Source organism: Dreissena polymorpha, chromosome 7, assembly GCF_020536995.1.
Source record: "Dreissena polymorpha isolate Duluth1 chromosome 7, UMN_Dpol_1.0, whole genome shotgun sequence".
Classification (NCBI taxonomy): domain Eukaryota; kingdom Metazoa; phylum Mollusca; class Bivalvia; order Myida; family Dreissenidae; genus Dreissena; species Dreissena polymorpha.
In genome coordinates this window covers 65,773,548-65,786,358 of record NC_068361.1, presented here as the reverse complement: position 1 = coordinate 65,786,358, position 12,811 = coordinate 65,773,548, and the positions used below count along the sequence as shown (strand labels likewise).

Sequence of the window (12,811 nt, the reverse complement as noted above, 5' to 3'; positions counted from 1 at the left end):
TATTTTTCCTAGTTACGCGAGTTAACCAGCAATAATTGTACTTACTTATACAAGTAAATGATAACTGCCATACTTGAATGAGGGGTAGCGGGAGAATGCCATTTGAAATAAAATCAGGGAAATCCCCAAACGAAGTATGTGAGCGATCCGGGGATCTAACTAGCGATCTAACTAGCGATCCTCGGATTAAAAGTTCAGCTCTACCAAAATTTTAGCCTCGTTTTGCGAAAACAGGAATTAATGCATGTGCGTAAAGTGAACCCAAGCTAAGCCAATGCAATCCGCACAGGCTTATCTGGGATACTACTTTCCGCTTTGAGATGTGATAATTTGCAAATGAAAATTTTTCATAAAAGCGGAAAGTATCGTCTCTGATTAGTCATTGCGGACTGCAAACTCTCATCTTGGAAGAAATTTTCCGCACAAGTATAAATCACAGTTTTGCGTTCGTAAGTGCTTACAATCGGTCCTGGGGCTCCTGCCTGTCCGGGCGCGCCCGGTGATCCAACCGCGCCAGCGTTGCCCTTGGGTCCCTGTGATCCTTCCGAGCCAGGAATGCCCTAAACATATAGCCAGTGATATGCAAAACACAATCATACTGACTAGCATAATGTTTATTCAAATCGACACTTTTCTTTTGGATTAGGGAAAACGCCTAACATAACAAATAAGGTCGCTAAACATTGGATTTTAATGTGTGGTACGATAGAAAATGAACATTACAAAGTAACTTATTTAATGGGAAATCTCTATGAATCTTTAAATCATGTAAAACAGTTGTCTCTAATCATATAATTTTCAATAACATGCATGACCCTTTGAATTATTTTTTACTTTATATTATACAAAACTGCCATCATGCACATCATAAGCATAGCTCATTTTGAAATTTGATTGGCTAAAACTTACAGGTGCTCCGATTGGTCCAGGCCGACCACGTGGTCCAAGAAACCCTCGCAGGCCCTGAACGTAATGGTAAAACAGCGTAAAAGTACAGTTTTTGCACTAAACAGGTCTAGCATACAATTGCATGAGCTACTTTTTGTGTTGTATCGCTGTATAGTAACACTTATTGTTTAAATCTGCTAACGTGTAGGGTACTCACATCCAAAGTAATTTATATCTCACCTTCAAATTATCTTTATAAATGCTGTTTAAAAACAGCATTGTATTTCTTTGAGTGCATAGAGTGCAAAATGTCGGCGGTTACGCACTAGTCGCTATGGTCTTTCGTCGCTGCATATGAACAGTAAAAATTCCTATTTCTAGTAGTAACACATTAGTATTGCTGTTCAAACCACGAAAAGGCCTGAAACGTGTCTGAATTTATGCCTCGCAAACAAGCTAAAATTACCACACTTAAACAAAATTCGTTGAATGCACAAATATACTTATTATTTACAATTTTTATAATCATTAACTATCAACCTTATTGACTTACTCGAACATTTAAACAAAACGATATGGGTCGATTCAAAGCGTAGTAAATAAAAGTATTAAAACAAGGCGTAACGTTTGAATTTAAATTAACCGTATAATTAACAACGGTCTGCAGCAGTATCGCATATATGTATATATGTGTTAGAAAGGGTGGGGAGGGGGGACACTACCTGTTCGCCCGCGGGTCCTATTGGCCCGGGCTCACCCTGGGCTCCTTGTTCACCGTCATGTCCCGGGACTCCGGGACTACCCTGGGTACCGGCAAAGCCCTGTAACATTTCGGATATACGGATTGTCGCGGTCACTTCTCTAAATTGTGAAGTTTCTTCGGCGCATAAAAATTTGCTGTTATGTTTTAGGAGATTGTCCTTAATATCTTGATTGAAGTAATAGATGGAAAGCGGAAAAGAACATACATAGGATCTGATGCGTTATACATATTCGTCTCTATTTGCCTTTTTTCAAAATGTGTCATTTCAAAAAATATCGATTGCGGATAATAATGAAAATGTTAATAAAATCAAGCTAGACTTAGTTACGTTATATATTCGTTATAAATTCGGATGAGTAAAATCCATTTGTAAGAAGACTAGCTCTCGTTTTCGTCAACATATTTTTAGACTTAAAAATATTTATTCAATGGCCATGGACTCTATACTTTTTGTGTGCGCAGATATGATAACAATAAATATTTTTTATGATCGGTGAAAACTTTGCAGGTGTCATACAATTTAACCGTTCTACACACAACTATAACGATTAAGAGGTTTAATAACGTGGATGATCTAACTGACATCCACATTTTTTTATAAATGTTTTTTTAACTATTTTATCTGAGAATCGAGTGGCAATGTTGGAAATAAAATGTCATTGACTTGCTTTATTTTTTTATGATTTTCGACAACAGTATTATCTGTAACATGGTGTATTTTACACCATGGGAAAATAAATCAATGATTAACATTTTATAAATATTATGCGTAAAATAATATATGAATTTGTCATAACCCCGTGTCTTTTCTCGCCCTTAACAAATATACAAAAGTAACGAAACACACGTTAACATTAAAGGATGAATGGTAAATTTGCAGTCACTTACCCTAAGTCCTTTCTCACCCGGAGGACCTGGGATGCCGGGATATCCACCCTCGCCCTGAAAACATCAAAAACGGTGGTGAAAATAACGGCAATTTAATTGATACAAATGATCACGTTCGCTTGTATGGGCTTACTGTATTGTAGTATATCCCATTAATGTATATATCCATATAAAATGGCAATCTGAACGCTTCGGACAGTGGGCTACACCACACCGTCGCCCTCAATCTGAACGCTTCGGACAGTGGACTACACCACACCGTCGCCCTCAATCTGAACGCTTCGGACAGTGGACTACACCACACCGTCGCCCTCAATCTGAACGCTTCGGACAGTGAACTACACCACACCGACGCCCTCAATCTGAACGCTTCGGACAGTGGACTACATAGACGATCGCCGTTATCGCGGAATTGTCCGAGGGTTCCCGATTGCGTCGCCCTGATGGCGGAATTGTCCGAGGATTCCCGATTTATAAAATGGCTGAAATACTAGGGTGTGTGGTGTTTGATGTGTTTGGTACAGAGGAAGTGATCAGAACTCCGTATCCAACAATTTGAAATCAGTTTGAAACAAAGGGCTGGAAAAAACCGAATATATATGTTTGTTTTCCTTGTTTTATCGCAAGAAGGTATATAAATAATGGATTATTACAAGACTCGGATGTTAGGGGGAGTTTTATTGCTCTCGTTGATTTGGTGACATCGAATTCTTCTCACCCTTCGGTGGCTTGGAATACAACATTACTCGATCAATCCATCTTTTCAACGATTAGTTTTCCTACTCTTATATCCGATACTTTCAATCAAACTTGTTACAAACCTTGTCTCCTATCGCTCCAATGGGTCCTCGCTCGCCATCCCTTCCGCTACGACCCTGCAGTCAGAAATGGATCATTCGAGAACGCAAGAAAATGCTCAATCATTGTACGTATCGGTTACATACTAATTTATACTAAATAATTACACATAATTATTCCTGTCGGTGGCATGACGTCAACCCACGGAATATATATATATATATATATATATATATATATATATATATATATATATATATATATATATATATATATATATATATATATATTAAGTGATTACAGAACCGACATTGCCATTGGGCTATTGACCGACCGGAAGTGTATGATATTATTGAAATCCTTCATCCATACTTACCCTCTTGCCCGGCGGTCCGGGTGCTCCAGGGGTCCCCATCGGTCCCGGTGGGCCCTGAAAATAGAGGCCGGGATTTAATAAATTGTATTCATGTGATTTTATCGCATTTCAGTTTATGTACTTGAAATGGGTATACCTCTTTGTTTACGTTCATGTACATATATGTGAATATATTTAAACCGATTTTGAGTTTTAGTTAGTTAGTGTTTATTTACTGCACATTGAAATTAAAGTATATAATTAAAAAAACCGGAGCGGTGTATGTTTATTTGCGTAAAATTTGTTTATACCCCCGGTATACCTAACCAACAGCTCTCGATTTTCAAATCGAATACTTAACAGTCACGGACTTGCTCCTATGAATTGTGGCCACGCACAAAACCAAATAACTGTTTATCGTTAACAGTTAATTTCAACCCACAATCATCATATGCAGTGCCTTTACTCACCGCGTCACCCGGAAGTCCTTCGTCACCCCTCTCTCCTGGGTCGCCCGGGAGTCCCTAACACAAAAACATGACATGTTTACCAACAAAATGCTTGTTTGTTCAAACTTTCCCGTAATTAGCGGTCCCTTGTTAATTAATTTGTTACTTTTCATGGCGTTTCCAATTTCTCTGCGCAATTGACAAATCACGTCAAAAAATCATAACGTTGTAAAAAAAAAGGTATAGAGGATATTTGTTGGATTCGGTGGATTATCGATTTTAATCCACGAGTGATCATAGACAATAATATTTTCACGAGTGTCGCAGCCACGAGTGAAAATATATAGTTTCTATGATCACGAGTGAATTAAAATCGATATTCCATCAAATCCAACACATTTTCTTTTTATTTTATGCTTTTTTTCACCGTTTATATGCATTGTTAAAGAGTTCAACTAAAGAATTTCGCTTGAATAATGACGTCATCTCGTCAAAAAACTGACGTCATTTCACAGTAAACAGTGAAAATTATCGATAATTTTCATTGTTCGAAACAGACAAATTATCAGTTTTATTCACTGATATTTCTGTATAAACCACCGGAAAGCATTGAATAAATAGTGGATATTTGTTGGATTCGGTGGATTATCGATTTTAATTCACGAGTGATCATAGAAAATATGTGTTCTCTATGATCACGAGTGAATTAAAATCGATATTCAACCGAATCCAACAAATTGACTTTTTATTTTATGCTATTTTTCACAGTTTATTTACAAAAAAGACGTCATTTCACAGTAAACGGTGAAAATTATCGATAATTTTCACTAATAATTTTCATTGTTTGAAACAGTGAAATTATCAGTTTTAATTCACTGATATTTCTCTATAAACCACCGTAAAGCATAAAATAAAAATAAATAAATAAATAAATAAATAAATAAATAAATAAATAAATAAATAAATAAATAAATAAATAAATAAATAAATAAATAAATAAATAAATAAATAAATAAATCAATCAATCAATCAATCAATCAATCAATCAATCAATCAATCAATAAATAAACAAATAAATAAATAAATAAAGAGTTAAACAATAAGCAATGAAACAATTGTAAAAATTGGAAAAGGTCATTAATTTATGTTGACGTGATTTAGCGTAGTTCGTTATTTTAAAATACTGATCGTGCATTTATCATCCAAGATTTACATATAAACCTTTATTTCTTGGTTGATGTAGAGAAACACTGTTTTATCGGCTGACATAGACAAAAAAGTGTCCATTGACTGATTAAGTTAAGCAGATGTTTGAGCAAAAAATATAAGTATAGACAGGGCATTTTGAAAGAATACAAATAAGGGTCAAAATGTTTCGAAAGAGATATTTGTAATAAAAACACAATCTATCCATTGGCATGAACATGTAAACCTCTCGTTAAGTATAGACTTCCTTAAACGAACATTCTATGCATGCGGAAAGTGTCAACCCTGAATAGCCTTAACGGTCTTCACTGGCTGACGTGGCTCGACATTTAACGCAAATGCCTTAAGACCCGTTTTCACAGAATTGTTAACTTACCGCCTGTCCTGGATGACCCGTCATGCCTTGCGGTCCAGGGGCACCTCGCATAGATTGCTGAAATACAAATTGAAATATGAGACGTGAAGTAAATGTATGCATTATTTGGTTTGCTGAAGCTTGGTGTATATTTATAAATAGTTAATACATAAATAGGTCTCACCCTTCACATTATAAATATATTACTATATCAATGTATTTCAATACAATTACACGCTCCATTATTCTCAAGACAAATTGCTTTTCGCAAACGCAAAGGTTTAATGGTTGAAAACGCTCGGTATGATTTACGTTGGACGTCATACACACGTAGACATTAATACTTACCATGTGTTGTTTGAGAAGAATCTGGAAGGCTTCTCTTTGGTCCTGGTTCTTTCCGTCAGTATTCATCTGTAAGATGGGTTTACATCAAACTCACAGAACGTATTACTATTGTACACTACATATCAAAGCGCTGAGCACAAAACAATTGTAAAGTACACATAAAAGCACAGGTCACGTTAAATGTTTACACTACACAAAGCGCTGGACACATTAAAATGTAAATGTTTACCGTAAATCAAAGCAATTCATTTAACATTCGCTTATAACACTCAAGATGTTTAATAATGCCTAACATCGTCGTAATATTAACGGTAATTCCAACGCACATACATTGGAAGAGGTTTTGTCCGCCAACAATCAAACATCTTGCACAAAGTCGTTTCTGTAAAACACTTTAAATATTCTTTTCGGTCATAAACTGAGTTACGAACTTTTATCAGTGTCAGTGTGCAAAACTACTATAAATTATTATTTGTATTGTTAATTTTATCGACTGCAATTATTGCTAGAATATTAAACTATAGTTTGCAAATTGCAAACACAATTCAAACTTACCGGAATCACCAGCACGTTGCCGGGCGGACCGGGAAGACCGTTGTTTCCTGCGAGACCGTCGCGACCGGGGTAACCCTAGTTATAACAGAAGCGAAAAAAAAGTTTATATTTTTATATGCGTATGACTTAATGCCTGAAGTATTCAATTAAAGACATGTGACAATAAATGTCAACTGTTTGCACAAATTTTGATAAATCAACTAATAATTGTGGCAAACTATAATGTCCGCCCGATATCTCAGGACGATGGATTCGTCCGATTTTAACATAAAAATCGAAAGGTGTTACACCGAATGTCCGTTTCTTTAGTGGCATACATATCCAAACGTGCATATGTTACGCCGTATAGTTTTGCTAAATATAGTTTTTCCTTGGATAATTATTGACAGTATATTTAGCATTTTCCTTATGCTATTCAGTGCAGAACTAACCTTAAAATGTTTGTAAAAATCTGTGAACTACATTAATTAAGGATATATTGTGCGAACTTAATGTTATTCTGCTACGCAATTAGTATTGACTTTTGTATTAAAACCTGGTACTGAGAAATCTTAGCTAAATGCATGTGCATAAAGTGTCGTACCAGATGAACATATGCAGTCCGCACAGTTCAATCATAGAAGACTCCGCTCTTAAGGAATGTTTCCTTTAAAAATAAACTGTTCATAACGAAAATCCAGGCGGAAAGAGTCGCTCCGGAATAATCTGTGCTGACTGCATCAGCTAATATGAGACGACACTTTACGCACACCCATTCAGCCCAGTTTCCACAGAATGAGACTTATTAGAGTAAAACTAGTTCACATTTACTCACCTGTTCACCCTTCGGACCAGGTGGTCCCATCGGTCCGCGCTGACCTGGGGGTCCGGGCGGTCCCTGCAAATAAAACATGTGTTGTATTATCGAAAAGATAATGCGAAATTAAGGATCAATTTACTGAAAACATTATTTAGGAAAAGATTAGTCTTTAATAGCGTTGTTTCTTTTGTATTGTATCACAATAAATTTAATATAAATATCCAAGTCATTGGCGAAATGTATATAACTTTAGGAAGCTTTGACAGTCGACACTAACTCGAACAAAAATTCCAAGGATGTTGAAGTGTTTAATTTCTGCATAATTTGTTTTTGCTGTAATTGCATTCGCAAATGATAACGACAGAAAAGGCAAAAGTTCAACTTCTTTAATTCTGTAAATATTTCGTAAACAATCAATGGTGTATATTTACGTATGGTACTCCGAGCGCCATTTCAGCTCCAACCATGGCGGGCCCGTATTTATCGACAGCCTGAATAAATCAAGGTTCAAGTAAGAAACGTTTAACGACGAGAAAATAGCATATAAAAAATGAGCTATATTAAAGAAGCTAATATAAGTTTACAAGATTGTCTAACACACATTTAAATATAACAAAACCTAATAAATGCAAAATAATATTTTCGTCCTTTTCAAATTTTTGCTCATGAGCAATACGTTTTGTAAACGTACCATTTTTCACTCATGACTTGTATATGAGGTTATAAGAAAAGTTCTTTTGTGCAAAATGGACCAGTTAATCAAAGTAGTTTCTTTTCTTTACACACAACATAATTCACACATGGTGGAAATGTTTTTGAACGACTGAGTATGTAAGCAAATTCGTGAATAGCTTTATGAAAATATTAAACAAATGGTATCTGTCGTCAGTAAGGATGGGAACTCGTAAGAAAATGTTCCTTGCTCTGGGAAAACGTGACTTAATGCGTGTGCGTAAAATGTCGTCATAGATTAGCGTGTGCAGTTCGGACTCGCTAATCAGAGACGACACTTTCCGCCTAAACAGGATTTCTGCTACGACGAGACTTCCTTTTAACGGATAATACCATAAAAGCGGAAAGTGTCGTCCCATGTTAGCCTGTGCGGGCTGCATATGCTAATCTGGGACGATACTTAAAACACAAGCATTAAGCCCCATTTTCCAAAACGATGCTCATATGTAAAGTACTTACGTAAACGATTTGTCCGGGGTCTTTTTTGTCCATACCCATGCCCATGACGAGTCCCCCCTCCTCCTTGCCCATGAAGCCAGCCTGTGAAATGTAGAGCATGATGAAATGTGGTGAAATAAAGAGAATATATGCATATGAGCATACAAAAACATATAGGCCGAGCTCTGAAAATACAATGCTTAATGTACGTGCGTAAAGCATTGTTCCGCATAAGCCTGTGTAGTATTGTGCAGTCCGCACAGGCTAACCAGAGACGACGCTGTCTGCGGTTATTGTATTTTTCGTTGATCGTAAGACTATTCGGATCAAAAATCCAATTTAAGCGGAATGTGTCGTCCCTGATTATCCTGCACAGGCTAATCTGGGACGACACTTTGCGCACATGCTTTAAACTCCATTTTTCCGAAGCGCGTGGCCTATTCATTTGTATCTTTCATTATGATGACCAGCTACCCCGGTATAGCATATCAGCAAAGAGAAATTCTATTTTCACAAGAATTTGCGAAAATGGAGACACGGGAAAGCTCGCAAGGATAGGAAAAATACAAGCAAAATAAACTTAACATAAAACATACCTAAAAAATTGCTGATCAATCCAAATAATATAAAGATAATCGATAATAAAACGAGAAGAAAAATCCCCAGCTCTAATAAAAAGGAATCATTCATGAGATGCGTCATGCGAAAAAAGGTATTATGCCATATGCGACCAGCCAAAGCATTAGCACAATCTGGTCTGGTCTTGAGCTACCCTGTTCGCCGTTGAGACTACGAACAATTGTGTGACTTTATAGCGGACATCGTAACTCCAAACCAGACTGCGATGATGCGTCTCATACAATGGTGACAATTTCCAGGGCAAACCAAATAAGAATAAAGATTGATCATGGAGGTATCTTATCTTTTAGTAAAAATGGCTAAACAAAAAGAAATGATAAAATACGTCATATAACGCAACAAACGGTTCGACAGTAAAGATCAAACGTAACGGTATACCGTACTTGTAATATTAGCCTCGTTCTGGGACAAAAGGCCTTAACGCATATGCGTAAAGTGTCGTCCCATATACATGTAAGCTTGTTCAATCTGCGCAGGCTAATCAAAGACGACAATTCTCGACTAGACTGGATTTTCGTTTAGAAGAGACTTCCTTTAAACGAAAAATACCATAAAAGCGGCAAGCGTTGTCCCTGATTTGTCTGTTCATATTGTACATGATTATCTGGAATGACACGTTTGAAATGCAAATTTACCCAGAATGATGCTCTTATAATGCGGCATGCACTCACCTCATACTGACCGCCTCCGGCTGCAGACTCGTATTCCACTGCGACCTCGGAACTTCCGTTGACACTGCCGCCGGATACACTGCCACCGGATACACTGCTGATGCCTCCTCTGCCTCCGCCGACGCCGCCACCGCTGCTGCCGCCGCCACCGCCAATGATGGCGAATCCGTTCTTCGCCGGCTGGGGAAAGGCGACGTGGCAGTCCGGGCAGTACCGCGTGGTGTGCTCATACGCGGCCATGTCCGAGGGCACATAGATGAGGTCCTGTACCACTCCCTAGAAACAGTGAAATAGTTAATGACTGCTTGCATGTGCAGACGTGCTCCTGCGAACTTTCAGGTGAAAAATTAATGTTGATGAAAAGTAGGTCAAATTACAATTCCAGAGGATTCAACACTTAAGTAGTGAGGACAACCTAGCTCTCGGTTGCGGCCATGTTAATTGTTCCCATTCTTTAAATGACTCATGCCGGTTACTGAAGGCTTGCATTTTAAACTTTGTTATCGGAGAGATTGTGGATTCGTTTTATGCCTGTGTTATCGTGTCATATGATTGTTGTGCTTATTGTAAAGAGATTCGCTTTAATAAAATGCTTTCTCATTTACAGAATTCAGTAAAGGCATATTAATAATTTAGTTTCCTAAGAAAACAACAACAACAACATCGGTATAATGCAAAGTATCCAGATGTACCTTGAATGGTTTGTCATCGTTAGAGAACGACATGAATCCCTTATCGCTCAGATAGAGTTGAGCCTCGGCGAATTCCCCTTGCGGAAGGCCTGTTACAATGTTTCCGTCGTGGAAGAGTGACACGGTTCCGGCAACGGCGCTCAGTGACAGACGCTGCCAGCTGGGAGACGGAAGTTAAGTATAATGTGGGAGAGTTCATCATAATAGCCGCGATCTGGGAAAACTGGACTTAATGCATGTGCGTAAAGTGTCGTCCTAAGATAAGTATGTGCAGTCCGTAAAAGCTTATCAGGGATGACATTTTTCGCATAGACTGACCTTTCGTCTAGAAAATAAATCACCTTTGAAAGAAAAAACTTATAACAGCGGAAAGTGACGTCCCTGATAAGTCTGGGCAGATTGCAATGGCTAACCCGGGATTACACTTTACGCGCATGTATTAAGCCCAGTTTTCCTAGTAACGCGGCTCATACACCGCCTTTTCCACTGATGCAATTTACACGCGGGCTTACATAGTGTTCATAGATCTTGCTCTATATTTACAGATGGGGCTTCACGTGACAAACAAGATGGCGACGCCCATGCCGAGATAGTAATTTTTCGCCGTTTTATGCCCTTTATTGCTTTAATTACTATATAAACCCCGCTAACTTTCCAGCCATATCTGAAAGAAAGTGATAGCCGCTTATTTCGTTTTAATATTTGCTCAATATCTCGACTTTACTCCTGCGAATTTATTTAGCGGGTCACAAAATAACAGCTCTCGCTACAAAAATTCGCAGCAAGTAAAGTCGATATATAGAGCAAATATTAAGACTGAATAAACGCTAATCCCTTTCTTGCTGATATGGCTGTAAAGTGAGCGGAATTTACACAATTTATAAAAGTAATAATGGGTATAAAACGGTGAAAAACTCCTGCCTCAGCATGGAAGTTGTCATCTTGTGTGTTAAGTGATTAACCCGTCTGTAAATATAGAGCAAGTCGGATAAAACACTAGGTAAGCCTGCTTGTAATTTGCATCAGTGCATCGGATTAAACGACGATAAAATGAGCATTGTTCTGAGAAAACTGTGCTTTATGCATGTGCGTAAAATGTCGTCCCAGATTAGCCTGTGCAGTCCGCACAGGCAAATCAGGGATGACACTTTCCGCCTAAACTTGATTTTCGGTAAGGAGGGACTTCCTTGAAACTAAAGATACCATAAATGCGGAAAGTGTCGTCCCTGATTAGCCTGTGCGGACTGCAAAGGCTAATCTGGGACAGACACTTTACGCACATGCATTATGCCCAATTTTCACAATACAAGACACAAATATTTACAGCGAGTGTAAAGTGGCGTGGCTGCGGATATAATCTAAGAATGAACAATAGATTGCAATTGAATTATTCTTACAGGTGCGGTTATATGTGTATGCACATAAATTATTATGGTATATATAATTTAGAATAAGAAAACAGTATGTATTTATAATTATCAACTTTAAAAATACTGTTGTTAATGCCAATAAAAGATTGTGAAGGATTACACACAACGAACCAGAATAAAACCCAAGTGATTTCACTATACCGTCTATAGAGTAAGTATATCTAAAATAAACCGAATTTGCACGTGCATAGTATATTAATGCGAAAATAAGCTTTATGCTATCTTAATATCAACACTGTTTTATGCGAATTATTTTTAATCAACTATCGTTTGGTAGTGTTTGGTTTTAGTATTTTTATTGCTTTGTGTAAAAACGATTAGCATCTTCTTTGTATATCGAAAAGACACCGCCATAAGTAGAGGAATATGTTTCATTGACTATGTTTCATATACATCATATGTAATAAATAAACTTTGTAATATACCATCCTTTATTAATGTGAACGAAAACAATTATTTCACCGGCTTACACGCCATCTTCCGTTTCATGATTACAAAACGACAACTAATTTCCGTGACTTACGCGTCCTGCTTCATTTCAACGGGAATCTTCAACACCGACGGTTCTGGGACTGGCGCGCCTTCCGGAAGCGCCTCCGTGTATTGGATAAAAGCCTCTTTCGGCCCCACCTGAAGACTGAGCGACGTCTCTCCCGCCTCTCCGTAGATGCTGAACAGCTCCGCGGTGTAGGACATCGTGTATTTAAAGGTCGTCACGATAGAGAAGTTGGTACTTGAAAACCCGGCTGGAATAGAACAAATAATAATGATCCGCTCTTTGGGAAGACGGGATTAAATGCAAGGG

General features: G+C 37.7%; 1 protein-coding gene across 1 annotated transcript in view; it reads right to left on the bottom strand.

The window, feature by feature from the left end:
- Positions 1–12,811, bottom strand: part of LOC127837987 (collagen alpha-1(I) chain-like) — a 55,633-nt gene that overhangs the window by 36,956 nt on the left and 5,866 nt on the right. The window contains exons 3-18 of the mRNA XM_052365453.1: positions 12,530–12,752; positions 10,577–10,736; positions 9,885–10,160; positions 8,596–8,676; positions 7,836–7,895; positions 7,420–7,482; positions 6,606–6,680; positions 6,051–6,116; positions 5,724–5,780; positions 4,163–4,216; positions 3,714–3,767; positions 3,361–3,414; positions 2,540–2,593; positions 1,611–1,709; positions 910–963; positions 462–560 (exon numbers count right to left, since the gene is read on the bottom strand). Coding sequence (XP_052221413.1) covers positions 462–560; positions 910–963; positions 1,611–1,709; positions 2,540–2,593; positions 3,361–3,414; positions 3,714–3,767; positions 4,163–4,216; positions 5,724–5,780; positions 6,051–6,116; positions 6,606–6,680; positions 7,420–7,482; positions 7,836–7,895; positions 8,596–8,676; positions 9,885–10,160; positions 10,577–10,736; positions 12,530–12,752 — 1,529 coding nt within the window. The remainder of the gene's footprint in view (positions 1–461; positions 561–909; positions 964–1,610; positions 1,710–2,539; positions 2,594–3,360; positions 3,415–3,713; positions 3,768–4,162; positions 4,217–5,723; positions 5,781–6,050; positions 6,117–6,605; positions 6,681–7,419; positions 7,483–7,835; positions 7,896–8,595; positions 8,677–9,884; positions 10,161–10,576; positions 10,737–12,529; positions 12,753–12,811) is intronic.